Source organism: Salmo salar, chromosome ssa28 (genome assembly GCF_905237065.1).
Source record: "Salmo salar chromosome ssa28, Ssal_v3.1, whole genome shotgun sequence".
Lineage (NCBI taxonomy): Eukaryota > Metazoa > Chordata > Actinopteri > Salmoniformes > Salmonidae > Salmo > Salmo salar.
This window is the reverse complement of record NC_059469.1, coordinates 34,629,802-34,645,030: the sequence shown is the minus strand read 5'-3', so window position 1 is coordinate 34,645,030 and position 15,229 is coordinate 34,629,802. Positions and strand designations below refer to the sequence as shown.

General features: G+C 42.9%; 1 protein-coding gene across 1 annotated transcript; it reads left to right on the top strand.

Annotated features, from left to right (window-relative positions):
- Positions 1 to 38: 38 nt before the first annotated feature.
- Positions 39 to 3,407, top strand: LOC106589915 (cystatin). Its single transcript, XM_014180364.2, has 3 exons — positions 39 to 399; positions 2,549 to 2,653; positions 3,106 to 3,407. The coding sequence occupies exons 1-3, from the start codon at positions 190 to 192 to the stop codon at positions 3,184 to 3,186; spliced, it is 396 nt and encodes a 131-aa protein (XP_014035839.1). The 5' UTR covers positions 39 to 189; the 3' UTR covers positions 3,187 to 3,407.
- The last annotated feature ends 11,822 nt before the right edge of the window (positions 3,408 to 15,229 follow it).

Genomic DNA, 15,229 nt, shown 5'->3' with positions numbered 1-15,229 from the left:
TGATTAGAGGCGGTCGCTTCTGTGTTGATATTAATTCCACTCATAATTAAGCCCCACCCACCTCAACAAGCAGACGTGACGTCAACGCGTTTATATAAAAGTCGTCCGAGGTGAGGATTCGTTGTGGTTTAAACGTTAGTTGATACGATCGAAGTTGCAATAAAAGACAAGATAAGACGGGAGGGGAAAATGACCATGAATTGGAAGATCGTCGTTCCTTTGCTCGCGGTGACATTCATCGTGGCGAGCGTCGATGGGATGCCGGGGGGCGTCACGGACGCAAATATGAACGACCAAACTACCAAAGACGCACTGCAGTTCGCCGTGGCCGAATACAACAAGGCAACAAACGATCTGTATGTTAGGCAGGTGGCCAAAGTTGTCAAGGCTCAGAGACAGGTCAGTGTCATTTTTATAGATCCTTTCATTAGTTGAATTGACTTATGTTCATCGTTTGTGTAACGTAGTTTTTCTTTTTGATTTTCATTCCGCTGTTCAATACCTAAATTCACTGTCTATCTACTCTGATTTCAGGACAATCTCGTCTTGTGTGCCAGAGGCAGAATAACTAAATGATGTGAATTCGTAAATTCATCTGTCGAATATGACCGGTGTCAGTAAACGTCAGCCAAAAAAACGTAATTCAATCGTTTCCAGCAGCGCAGTTGGTCACCAACGATCTGGATAACATCCTAACCAGCTCAGTTAGTGGAATGGTCAGATATTCTCTCGTTTGTGTCTGGAAGTAGCAAGTTAACTAACTTTACGCCGCGATCACACACGACAGGGGTTTTTGTTGTTGTTGCATTTCGCCCGAGAAACCAGTGTTTGGATATTGGCACAGGTGTTACGCCCGAGAGCAAGTCGAGGACCGGGAAACCGTGCCAATATATCCTTAACACCGGCTTCGAGGGCGTTATCACTTTTATATAACGGGTTACCAACATATTCAAATATTGATTGACATATTTGAATAACTTTTTAAAAATGTTTATTATTCATACTATTTCACGAGATGTAGTCCCGTCAAGTCTAAGGTTGCTGCCCAAACCGGCTGGTCGTTCGTTCAAAATGTTCCATTGTAATACTAGTTGGTAATGTTCTTATCCCTTCCTTGCTGACTTGCTAGTTAACTATGGCTAAATTAGTCACGTCAAACAATGAAGACAGAATAACAGCAAAGTATTTGCGTTTTAAATTTTCTAATGACATTGAATTTGGATAACTATGAGCTACTTCACTTGGCATAGAAAATGTGCTCTCTCGTCAGGACACTGTTAACTAGTTCCTCTGAACAACAATCACTTCAAATTGAAGCTGTAAAGGCAGCGAACTAGCTGCATTTTCATTTGACCTGGATTATATCTTTATATATCCATTAAAAGCTATGCCGGTGTGACATGGTTAGCGAGGTGCGCGCTAATAGTGACTCAATCGGTGTCGTCAGTTGCTCAGACCTAGAAGTTTCCCTTGTTCTGCAGGTCCCTGGTTCGAGCCCAGGTAGGAGCGAGGAAAGAGACGGAAGCAACACTATTGACACCAGCTGCTTCATGATTTCGACTCGCTGATAAACTCTCTTCCGGATGCAAGAGACAGACAGCTTTGTTTATACAAATCTCCGCTGTTGAAAATCAAATGCTGGCCTAAAAGGAGATCAATGTCTCTAGATGTTTTTTTTTTACAGTTGATCAAGTTTATAAACCGCCTGGCTGGGTTTACGAGAAACTGGATTGCGCAGTCAGAACAGATTAAATGGGCACGTCAAGGTCCTACCTTTAACTGGTGCTAATTTGTGTAATAAACAATGTCTGGAATGCGGTTTAAACCTGTCAGCATCCAGTATTAGACCCACCCGTTGGTATAATTCCCTATAACGCAGGGTATGTTTGAACCATATAATTAAATGGCTATAGTTTTTTTAAAGTTTGAGCTACTTTTGAAAGCAAAAGTCAAATTGAATACAGTATTGGTCTTGTTGAATTTGGTTTTCATAATAGCAAGCTAGGATTGATGGTTAAACAAGCAAGTCTGTTTGTTGGGTTAACACGGCAACTACAGTAGCCATCTAGTCAACTTGCTAGCTACTTCGCTGGATGGCGAACACATGTGTGGGAAATTATAGATTTGATGTAAAAGGAATAATCAACTCAGGGTTCTATCCATTCACTGGAAAATAATTAAACTCCGTATAAAGTCAGTTCCATTCCGCTATAGTGTCGTGGATCCACGTCGTTCATTGTTTTCCATAGATCCCTTACATAGTTGATGAGTGGAGACAATGGGAGCCTATTGTCAGGAGTGAACACGCTAGGAATAATGTGATTATAAGATGTCCATTGCCCTATGTACCCTCTGGCTCAGTGAACAATGCTCACTTGATATTATGCAGGAGACTCATTTTTAAACCATGCGGTCATCTGCACAGTTTTTTTTTTAGTAGTTCAGTTCTAGACATAGAAATAGAATCACTAGAACAGGTTCCTCATTCAAGATGGGGGGGGGATTTCAATGTCTGTGGTCTGACGTGCTGACCATCCTCTGCTTACAGGTGGTAGCTGGGATGAAGTACATCTTCACAGTGCAGATGGCCAGGACCCTGTGCAGGAAGGGAGGCGTGGTGAAGGACTGCGCTGTGCATCAGGACCCAGCTGCGGTAAGGACCACTAGACTAGCCTGGTCCCAGATATGTTTGTGTTAACACTGGCACTTCAGCTCAGTGCTTCCTATATGTACAGCTTAAAAATTGTCAGTTTTTTTGGTTTAACCTGTTACCAACAGTGGACACATTGGTAACTAAAACTATTTATATGTAAATCCTACTTGTAACGTGTTACCCATTTCAGTATTGAGTTGTTTGCAAAGGGAAGTTTCAGTTGACATTTCTATAGACGAATGTCTGTTGGCAGTGTTTTGAGAGCATCAAAACCATGATTCATTGTGGGTACATTTTGCCTGACTACTCTACAAATAATACATTGTTTATGATGCAAGGTGATTTGTAGCTCAGGCAGTCGGCTGCAATGTCCAACAAACCTTTTGTCAGGTGGTATGCTCGCTGAAAGGGTGTTTGATCACGCCAACTCGTGTTGCTTCCTGTTTCCTCAGACCTACCAGTGCATCTTTGAGGTGTGGAGCCAACCCTGGCTGGGAGCGATCCAGTTGATCAAGAATGACTGCCAGGCATGAAGACCCAAAGGACAGAAGACTTGGTCTAGTCTTCCCCATAACTAGTGTCATGTATTACTAATGCTGATCAACCTCTGACTATATCAAACAAGAATCCAACTAATACTTTTCTTTAGTGTGGGAATGCGTAAAGTAACTTTGTCTTGAAAATGTAGTATTAAAATGGCTTGTTAGCTCTATGCAACAGTTGAACTAAATAAATAAATGGTTTGTTACATCTACATGTGGTTATTTGCTTCATCTTGTTGCCAGATGAACACCTTTTGTGACAATGGCACAAGGTAGATAAATATAACCCTCAGTCAGTCACACCCAATGATTCACAGGACAGACAATGTACATTTTATAAAGGCTCATGCATTCAACACAAGGCATAATGACAAAGCAGAAACGGGTTAAGACACTGCATATGTATTAAAAAATGAAACTGATATCACACTTGCATAGCTATTCAGTTTTCAGACCCTTTACTCAGTACTTTGAAGCACCTTTTGGCAGCCACTACAGCCTTGAGTCTTGTATGAGTTGACAAGCGTGGCACACCAGTATTAACGGAGATTATCTCTTATTCTTCTCTGCGGATCCCTCTCGAGCTCTGTCAGTTTGACTCTGGGATGCAGGCTTTCTACGTAGAGTTTGTTCTTTTGCCCATCTTAATCTTGACTTTTTATTGGCCAGTCTGATGGCTTTCTTTGCAACTCTGCCTAGAAGGCCAACAGTTGCCTCTTCAGTGTTGACGTTGAGCCTGGTGTTTTGCAGGTACTACTTAATGAAGCTGCCAGTTGTTCTTGTGAGGCGTCTTTCTCAAACTAGACCCAAATGTACTTGTCCTCGTTCTGAGTTGTGCGCTGGGGCCTCCCACTCCTCTTTCTATTCTGGTTAGAGCCAGTTTGAGCTGTTCTGTGAAGGGAGTAATACACAGCATTGTACGAGATCTTCAGTTTCTTGGCAATTTCTCAGAACAAGAATAGACTGACGAGTTTCAGGAGAAAGTTCTTTGTTTCTGGCCATTTTGAGCCGGTAATCGAACCCACAAATGCTGATGCTCCAGATACTCAACTAGTCTAAAGACCAGTTTTATTGCTGCTTTGATCAGAACAACAGTTTTCAGCTGTGCTAACAATTGCAAAAGGGTTTACTAATGATCAATTAGCCTTTTAAAATGAAAAACCTGGATTAGTTAACACAACGTGCCATAGGAACACAGGAGTGATGGATGCTGATAATGGGCCTCTGTACACCTATGTAGATATTCCATAAATCTGCCGTTTCTAGCTGCAATAGTCATTTACAACATAAAGTCTATACAGTATTTCTGATCAATTTGTTATTTTAATGGATACATTTTTTAGCTTTTCTTTCAAAAACAAGGCCATTTCTAAGTGACCACAAACCTTTGAACGGTAGTGTAGTTTAGCTCGTCTGGTGGGCTCGTGTCACTGGGCAGCTCTCAGCTGTGCTTGCCTTGTAGTCTGTAATGGTTTGCAGGCCCTGCCACAGCCGACAAGCGTCAGAGCCGGTGTAGTACGATTCTAGTCCTGTATTGACACTTTGCCTGTTTGATAGTTTGTAGGAGGGCATAGCGGGATTTCTTATAAGCTTCCGGTTTAGAGTCCCGCTCCTTGAAAGCAGCAGTTCCAGCCTTTAGCTCAGTGCGGATGTTGCCTGTAATCCATGGCTTCTGCTTGGGGTATGTACGTACAGTCACTGTGTGGACGACGTCATCGATGCACTTATTGATGAAGCCAATGACTGATGTGCTGCCATCGAAGGAATCCCAGAACATATTCCAGTTTGTGCTAGCAAAACAGTCCTGTAGCTTAGCATCTGCTTCATCTGACCACTTTTTTATTGATCTAGTCACTGGTGCTTCCTGCTTTAACTTTTGCTTGGAGCAGGAATCAGGATGATAGAATTATGGTCAGATTTGCCAAATGGAGGGCGATGGTGAGCTTTGTATGTGTCTGGAGTAAAGGCAGTCCAGAGTTTTTTTCCCCCCTCTGGTTGCACATTTTAACATGCTGATAGAAATTAGGTAAAACTGATTTAAGTTTCCCTGCATTAAAGTCCCCGGCTACTAGGAGTGCCGCCTCTGGGTGAGCGTTTTCTTGTTTGCTTATGGCGGAATTCAGCTCATTCAATGCTGTCTTAGTGCCAGCCTCAGTCTATGGTGGTATGTAAACAGCTATGAAAAATACAGAAACTATCTCGGTAGGTAGTGTGGTCTACAGCTTATCATGAGAAACTCTACCTCAGGCAAGCAATAGATATAATGCACCAGCTGTTATTTACAAAAATACATTGTCCACCGCTCCATGTCTTACCAGACACCTCTATTCTATCCTGCCAGTACAGCGTATAACCAGCCAGCTGTATGTTGATAGTGTTGTCGTTCAGCCACGACTCAGTGAAGCATAAGATATTATAGTACAAGCTGAAGTCTGTGTTGTATCAATTGAAAAGTATAGGTCAATTTGCTGTCCAATGTATTCTGTAAAACTTGTATCTTGCAGCCATTTTGATTGGAAGCGCCATTTAGCTTGGTCACCTACTAAATTAGAATCGGAATATATAAGAGATGCTGGAGCATGGTCAGAGATGAGAATGCTATCATAAAAGCAATCTTCAATTTTTTGAGCGTAATGCTGCTGAGATAAAAAAAAAGTAGATTCGGGAATAGGTCTGGTGAGTGCTAGATTAACAGGAGTATTACACACCATCTGGTTTCATTTCTCTCCAAATCTCTTAAATTTAAATCCTTCATAAAATTCTGTATAGTTTTCCTAGATTGGGTGTGGGAGTAGTTCGAACCCGAGGTGCGATCGTTAACAGGATCTAAAGTGAAATTCAAGTCCCCTGCAACAATATAATTACCTGGAAGTGTGGAAAGGTTTAAAAGCAAATCATTAAAGAATTTAGAGTCATCTTTGTTGGGACCATACACATTAATTCAATTCAACTGCTCAGACAGCAAGGTACCCCATATAATAATATATCTGCCGGTGGGATCACAAATTGTTTGCAATATCTGATATGGAATGGATTTAGGGATAAGAATATTAACTCCCCTTGCATGGGAACTACATGCAACGACCTGCCCAGGCCACCTCTTGCTTATCTTAGGAACGTCGCCAGATAATAGATGTGATTCTTGCAAAAGTATGATCTTCGCCTGAAGTTGTTTTAATCTACTTATTACCTGTTTTATTTTGCCGATTTTATTTAATCCCCTACAGTTCCAGGATGTAAATTTAATCTTAACAATGAGTCATCGAATTTACCAGGGATACTTGAACTAAAACATTGCCCCATAAGAACACATTGGATCAGCCTAATATACCAACAATCCTCTATCACCACCAAAAACATAAAAGGGACGCTTTAAAGCACGTCAACGTACAAAAACACATGCCTAACAATCAACCAGGAACGTGTGATTAACCCTCTTACCCCAAACTCTCTAACAGACCTCCCCCTCTCAGTGACACTCCTTATAAGGTGCTCAACGGATCCACACCACACACACACACACACACACACACACACACACACACGAGGAGCCGCCTCTGCGTTTTTTCCCCCTCTGTACACCTTCTGCCCCTCCACTTGTCATTGTTTTTTTGTTAAATGGTGAACACAATATGGTGCAAACGAAAGACCAGGAGTAAGCCAGAGTATAAGACCAGCGTGATCTAACCTCCTATAGGCCTAAAACAAAAACCCGCACCAGGATGTTACGATGCATAAAATAAAAGTTTCAAGGTACATCAAATTATAAGGCTTACTTGTAAACTGGCCCTGTTATTATAGTTCAATAGACAGTGCTGCTATGTTATTAGGTAAATAATAACACGGTGAACTGGCTCAAACTTTAAATAACTCTTTAGACAAAACCAAAAGCAACAGTTTGAAAAATGTAAAAAAAAATTGGTAAAGGTTTAACTTTACGCTGCTATTGTCTCTTCTTCAGAGTTGCTCCACTTCCACACCTCGTTACCTGTATAAAAGACACCTGGGAGCCAGAAATCTTTCTGATTGAGAGGGGGTCAAATACTTATTTCCCTCATTAAAATGCAAATCAATTTATAACATTTTTGACATGCGTTTTTCTGGATTTTTTTGTTGTTATTCTGTCTCTCACTGTTCAAATAAACCTACCATTAAAATTATAGACCGATCATTTCTTTGTCAGTGGGCAATCGTACAAAATCAGCAGGGGATGAAATACTTTTTTCCCCTCACTGTATAATCTGCGCAGCTTAATGTTAACTGAGTATCCTGATGTGAAACTGATTCTCATGAATATTTTCTATTTAAGCACCTGTCATTTTGTTTGTCTGACAGAGGCGGGTAATAAGGTTGGCATGCTTTCGTGTTTTCTTATGAACGAGTTCATTGCTTCAGTTTGTTGCTCTTTGACCGGTTTGTTCTTTTTGTAAGTATTGTAAGTATTTGGCACCTGTTTATCCCTCCCACTAATTTAAAGCCTCACTCTAAGACAAGGAAAGTCAAGAGTTGCTGTTGCATCCTCACAGTTAGAATTCAATCATTGGTTTAACCTCACAACACAGTGAGTTGTGCATTGTCCTCCAACGCAGCTGTTTTTATCTCAATGTCAATGTAATTTCTGGGTAACAATTAAGTACTTCATTGTGATTGTTTTCAATTAAAATGGTAAAATAGAAACAAAATAGGATTCTTAGCATGTACAATTTGTCAAGCAAGAATTTTGCTAGGACTGGCGGAGTGGTCTGAGTTGGGATGGGAAACCGGAAGATTAGCTGTTATTGGCAGAGCGGTTTGGAACTTTCTTATTGGTCTATTAACTAATTTACTGCATGGTGTTGTCACCATCCCACCAAAACACCTTTACTTTTCAGGTGGTCTTTTCAAACAGCTCTTACGCTAAAAGGGCATTATCATGTTCACACATTCACAGTACTATTCCAACCTTGGTGTGTAAATATATAGTTAATCTCTCTTGGGCAGGTGGGACGCTAGCGTCCCACCCACGTTTCACACTATTCAACAGCCAGTGAAAAATCAGAGCGCCAAATTCAAAACAACAAAATGTCATAATTCAAAGTTCTCAAACATACGACTATTTTACACCATTTTAAAAAAGGTACACTTCTCCTTAATGTAACCACATTGTCCGATTTCAAAAAGGCTTTACGGCGAAAGCACAAAGTTAGATTATGTTAGGACAGGTACAACACAAGAAAAACCACACAGCCATTTTCCAAGCTGGAGAGGGGTCACAAATACCAGAAATTCAGCTAAAATTAAGCACTAACCTTTGACGATCTTCATCAGATGACACTCCTAGGACTCAATGTTAGACAATACATGTATGTTTTGTTCGATAAACAAAATCACAGAAAAATAATCAATGGAAATCCAATTTATCAACCCATGGAGGTCTGGATTTGGAGTCACACTCAAAATTAAAGTGGAAAACCACACTACAGGCTGATCCAACTTTGATGTAATGTCCTTAAAACAAGTCAAAATGAGGCTCAGTAGTGTGTGTGGCCTCCACGTGCCTGTATGACTTCCCTACAACGCCTGGGCATGCTCCTGATGAGGTGGCGGATGGTCTCCTGAGGGATCTCCTCCCAGACCTGGACTAAAGCATCCGCCAACTCCTGGACAGTCTGTGGTGCAACATGGCATTGGTGGATGGAGCGAGACATGATGTCCCAGATGTGCTCAATTGGATTCAGGTCTGGGGAACGGGCAGGCCAGTCCATAGCATCAATGCCTTCCTCTTGCAGGAACTGCTGACACACTCCAGCCACATGAGGTCTAGCATTGTCTTGCATTAGGAGGAACCCAGGGCCAACCGCACCAGCATATGGTCTCACAAGTGGTCTGAGGATCTCATCTCGGTACCTAATGGCAGTCAGGCTACCTCTGGCGAGCACATGGAGGGCTGTGCGGCCCCCCAAAGAAATGCCACCCCACACCATGACTGACCCACCGCCAAACCGGTCATGCTGGAGGATGTTGCAGGCAGCAGAACGTTCTCCACGGCGTCTCCAGACTCTGTCACGTCTGTCACGTGCTAAGTGTGAACCTGCTTTCATCTGTGAAGAGCACAGGGTGCCAGTGGCGAATTTGCCAATCTTGGTGTTCTCTGGCAAATGCCAAACGTCCTGCACGGTGTGGGCTGTAAGCACAACCCCCACCTGTGGACGTCGGGCCCTCATACCACCCTCATGGAGTCTGTTTCTGACCGTTTGAGCAGACACATGCAGATTTGTGGCCTGCTGGAGGTCATTTTGCAGGGCTGTGGCAGTGCTTCTCCTGCTCCTCCTTGCACAAAGGCAGAGGTAGCGCTCCTGCTGCTGGGTTGTTGCCCTCCTACGGCCTCCTCCACGTCTCCTGATGTACTGGCCTGTCTACTGGTAGCGCCTCCATGCTCTGGACACTACGCTGACAGACACAGCAAACCTTCTTGCCACAGCTCGCATTGATGTGCCATCCTGGATGAGCTGCACTACCTGAGCCACTTGTGTGGGTTGTAGACTCCGTCTCATGCTACCACTAGAGTGAAAGCACCGCCAGCATTCAAAAGTGACCAAAACATCAGCCAGGAAGCATAGGAACTGAGAAGTGGTCTGTGGTCCCCACCTGCAGAAGCACTCCTTTATTGGGGGTGTCTTGCTAAGTGCCTATAATTTCCACCTGTTGTCTATTCCATTTGCACAACAGCATGTGAAATGTATTGTCAATCAGTGTTGCTTCCTAAGTGGACAGTTTGATTTCACAGAAGTGTGATTGACTTGGAGTTACATTGTGTTGTTTAAGTGTTCCCTTTATTTTTTTGAGCAGTGTATTTTGCCTCCAATACTGCCGGTGAATCAGCACAACAATTTACAAAAAAAATATTAAACTGTTATTCAAAGAATTATAGATAACCATCTCCTTTATGCAACCGCTGTGACAGATTTGAAAAAAGCTTCACGGGGAAAGCACACTTTGCAATAATCTGAGTACGGCGCTCAGAAACATACACCAGGCAATACAGATACCCACCATTTTGGAGTCATCTAAAATCATAAATAGCATTATAAATATTCACTTACCTTTGATGATCTTCATCAGAAGGCACTTCCAGGAATCCCAGGTCCACAATAAATGTTGTTTTGTTCGATAAAGTCCATAGTTTATGTCCAAATACCTCCTTGTTGTTTGCGCGTTCAGTAAGCTACTCCAAATGTAGGAAGCGCGCCCAAAATTTCACGACGAAAAGTTAAAAAAAGTTATATTTACGTTCGTTGAAACATGTCAAACGTTGTATAGCATCAATCTTTAGGGCCTTTATAACATTTACATTTTTTACATTTTAGTCATTTAGCAGACGCTCTTATCCAGAGTGACTTACAGTAGTGAGTGCATACATTTCATGCATTTTTTTAAATTTTATATTCCAACCGGATGATTCCAATGTCTTGAAAAACGTTTTGGAACACAGATACTCATCACATGAACGTGCACCATAAAACTCATGTCATTTTCTGAGTCACCAACTTCCCGGCCTTCTTGTTCACTCTCTGTTCACTGCAAAAGCCTGAAATTAGGTTCTAAAGACTGTTGACATCTAGTGGAAGCCTTAGGAAGTGCAAAATGAACCCTAAGTCACTGTGTGTTAGATAGATAGGCAATGACTTGAAAAGACTACAAGAACCAGATTTCCCACTTCCGGGTTGGATTTTTCTCAGGTTTTTGCCTGCCATATGAGTTCTGTTATACTCACAGACATCATTCAAACAGTTTTAGAAACTTCAGAGTGTTTTCTATCCAAATCTTCTAATAATATGCATATTCTAGTTCCTGGGCCCAAGTAGTAGGCTGTTTAATTTGGGTACGTTTTTCATCCGGCCGTGAAAATACTGCCCCGTACCCAAGAGAGGTTAACACAGGAAAAACACATTTTGAACTGGGCCTTTAACAAGGGCCCCAGGACCAGTGGAAGTGAAATAGCCCAATAGCATCAAAGATCCACCATCATATTTTACAGTAGGTATGGCGTTCTTTTCTGCATCCTTCTTTCGATGAGAAACCCACCACTGGTGTTTATGGCCAGAGCTCTTTTTAATGGCCAAAGAGCTCTATTTAGCAGCCAAAACCTAGTTTTCTCTGACAGGAAGCTGAAACTTGGCAGCAAGTGAATCTTCCAACAGGACAATAACCTTAAGCACACAACAAAATCCATAAAGAAAGGACTAATTGACCCCAAAATCAACATTTTGCAATGGACATCAGTCTCCAGACTTGAACCCCATTGAAACCCTGTGGTTAGAATTGAAGAACACAGGCAAAAGCTATCAAAGATCTGGAAAGATTCTGTATGGAGGAATGGTCTAAGATTCCTCCCAATATGTTCTCAAATCTCGTAAAACATTTTAGAATAAGGCTCAGTGCAGTTATCCTCGCAAGGTAAGGTATTTGCCGCAAGTAATTCTGGAGTCTACATCTCGCCGAGCGCTTGTGCACACACAGCTAAACAGCTATTGGCTGATCAGATCACAGCTGTGCACACACAGAGCAACAGCTATTGGCTGATCAGATCACAGAGGTGGAAAGGAAATACCCAGTTTCTATTTTGACCATCATTTGGGATTTTAACATCAACCTACAACAAGAACTTCCAAGATACAAACAACTGGTTAAAATGTTGAACAAGGGGCATACCACGCTGTCCCCTTGGGAACTCAGACCATGTTTACAGCACTATTAAAGGGGCATACCACGCTGTCCCCTTGGGAACCCACACCATGTTTACAGCACTATTAAAGGGGCATACAACAATGACCATGTAATGCTACACGTTATCCCTGCATACAGACAGAAACAAAAAACCGCCAAGCCTGTCAAACATACGGTGTGGAAATGGACTGACAAGATCATTGGGGAGATAAAGGACTGCCTAGACACCACAGATTGGAACATATTCAAGGACAACAATCCCAACATACACGACTACACAGACAGTATCGCATCCTACATCAATGGATGTGAGGAGAACTGCAGGTGAATGGCTAGAGCAACAGTTCTCCAGCAACGACTATCTGGAAAGGACTGAAAAATACTAGAAACCTAAAATGCCCTAGATGGCAGACAACAAATCACTGCAGAATAATTGAAACCAGTTTTACTGCAGATTTGACTCATGTTGTCTATCACTAGCAGCACCATATTACTAAGTAACATTCTAAGTATGGTGAATGACAGATTTCTACCTTGTCAGCTCAGGGATTTGATCCAGCAACCTTCCGTTTACTTGCTCAACGCTCTAACCACTAGCAGCAAGGCAAAACTTGTCATATTGACCTCTAGACAAGGACACTTCATTTAATATGGGCTCATATCAAACCCTGTAGGAGAAGCTTTAGTTTCTTCTTACCCAGCACAAACTAGGCCTGCGTCTGAAATGGCACCCTATTCACTATATAGTACAGTACTTTGACCAGGGCCCATGGAGTTCTGGTAAAACGTAGTGCACTGTGCAGGAAATAGGGTGCTATTTCAGACACAACCAATTAAATGACTGCACTGCCCAAATGAAATGCATTGACAATTTAGTTACTCTTTCCCCCGATTAGGAAATGATGTGCTCCAGTCAATTGCATTTTCTTCAGTCACCATTATTTTCAAGATCTCTTCATCCATGCAGAAGAAAGATTTTGCCAAACTTGTGGACCTATGTGACACCATGAAGCTTACCTTTGTATCTGGTCTGCAAAAAAATGACCTTAAAAATCTGACCAGCTGTTGACAACTATTTCCAACGTGCTTGTTTTACTTCTGTTGATACTATGCAGGAATCCACCTACACCACAGTGTAAACAAAGTATGATTCATAAGGTTGTATAGTTAGGCACTGGAAAGTTAGCCCACTTCTACCCCTCATAGACGCTAACCGCTTAAGCGCCTATTGACGATAGGCTCTTCTGACGGGGGCTTTTGTTAAGAGGCCTGACGTTAGCTGTAAACATTAACACCCATCACTTACGGTACTGTTTTTGAAACATAAGTGTGAGCGGACCAAGTCATTTGGTGTCACTCTAAAGTGGAAAGGTGGAATAAATGAGTCCAGAGTAGGTTTTCTTGATTCAACACAGTTCTCTATTGAGGGATTTCTGACAATACAAACACTCCAACACAGTCAATGAGAATCTCCAAAGGAACAACATACATCTTCTTTAGATGACACAGGATCACATTACGATTATCTTTAAACTATACTGCTCAAAAAAATAAAGGGAACACTTAAACACATCCTAGATCTGAATGAAATAAATAATTTTATTAAATACTTTTTTCTTTACATAGTTGAATGTGCTGACAACAAAATCACAGAAAAATAATCAATGGAAATCCAATTTATCAACCAATGGAGGTCTGGATTTGGAGTCACACTCAAAATTAAAGTGGAAAACCACACTACAGGCTGATCCAACTTTGATGTAATGTCCTTAAAACAAGTCAAAATGAGGCTCAGTAGTGTGTGTGGCCTCCACGTGCCTGTATGACCTCCCTACAACGCCTGGGCATGCTCCTGATGAGGTGGCGGATGGTCTCCTGAGGGATCTCCTCCCAGACCTGGACTAAAGCATCCGCCAACTCCTGGACAGTCTGTGGTGCAACGTGACGTTGGTGGATGGAGCGAGACATGATGTCCCAGATGTGCTCAATTGGATTCAGGTCTGGGGTACGGGCGGGCCAGTCCATAGCATCAATGCCTTCCTCTTGCAGGAACTGCTGACACACTCCAGCCACATGAGGTCTAGCATTGTCTTGCATTAGGAGGAACCCAGGGCCAACCGCACCAGCATATGGTCTCACAAGGGGTCTGAGGATCTCATCTCGGGAACCTAATGGCAGTCAGGCTACCTCTGGCGAGCACATGGAGGGCTGTGCGGCCCCCCAAAGAAATGCCACCCCACACCATGACTGACCCACCGCCAAACCGGTCATGCTGGAGGATGTTGCAGGCAGCAGAACGTTCTCCACGGCGTCTCCAGACTCTGTCACGTCTGTCACGTGCTCAGTGTGAACCTGCTTTCATCTGTGAAGAGCTCAGGGCGCCAGTGGCGAATTTGCCAATCTTGGTGTTCTCTGGCAAATGCCAAACGTCCTGCACGGTGTTGGGCTGTAAGCACAACCCCCACCTGTGGACGTCGGGCCCTCATACCACCCTCATGGAGTCTGTTTCTGACCGTTTGAGCAGACACATGCACATTTGTGGCCTGCTGGAGGTCATTTTGCAGGGCTCTTGCAGTGCTTCTCCTGCTCCTCCTTGCACAAAGGCGGAGGTAGCGGTCCTGCTGCTGGGTTGTTGCCCTCTTACGGCCTCCTCCACGTCTCCTGATGTACTGGCCTGTCTCCTGGTAGCGCCTCCATGCTCTGGACACTACGCTGACAGACACAGCAAACCTTCTTGCCACAGCTCGCATTGATGTGCCATCCTGGATGAGCTGCACTACCTGAGCCACTTGTGTGGGTTGTAGACTCCGTCTCATGCTACCACTAGAGTGAAAGCACCGCCAGCATTCAAAAGTGACCAAAACATCAGCCAGGAAGCATAGGAACTGAGAAGTGGTCTGTGGTCCCCACCTGCAGAAACACTCCTTCTTAATGGATCTTCTTGGATAGCACCTCTCTCTCTCCGTAGCCATTCTCCCGAGATAGTTTATCTCATTAGTACCGTCAGCTGTGCTTAATTGACTCTGGTTACCTTGTCTCACATGCCTTGTTGGGCTACTATCCGTGAGCCCAGCCTGCCCGCTGGTGGTCCTTCCACATAAAGTACATATCTTTCATATCAGCCAGAAAAATTAAAAAAAGGTTCAATTACTACACACATTCATAGCGTTAATGTTCCCACATGACCATATCGGAAAACAGACGAAAGACAGAGGCGACCACCTGCGGTTCAACCAAGAATTGTCATCTCTTAGCACAATGCCAAAAGACAATTCTTGGTTGAATCGCTGATAACCTACTTTGTGCCTGTAGGCTGCAAAGGCACAGC

Bases quoted from the DNA above. Each gene is read 5' to 3' on its own strand.
- LOC106589915 (XM_014180364.2), top strand. From the start codon at position 190: ATGACCATGAATTGGAAGATCGTCGTTCCTTTGCTCGCGGTGACATTC. The intron at 400-2,548 runs GTCAGTGTCATT...CTCTGCTTACAG, and splicing joins TTGTCAAGGCTCAGAGACAG to GTGGTAGCTGGGATGAAGTA. The intron at 2,654-3,105 runs GTAAGGACCACT...CTGTTTCCTCAG, and splicing joins TGCATCAGGACCCAGCTGCG to ACCTACCAGTGCATCTTTGA.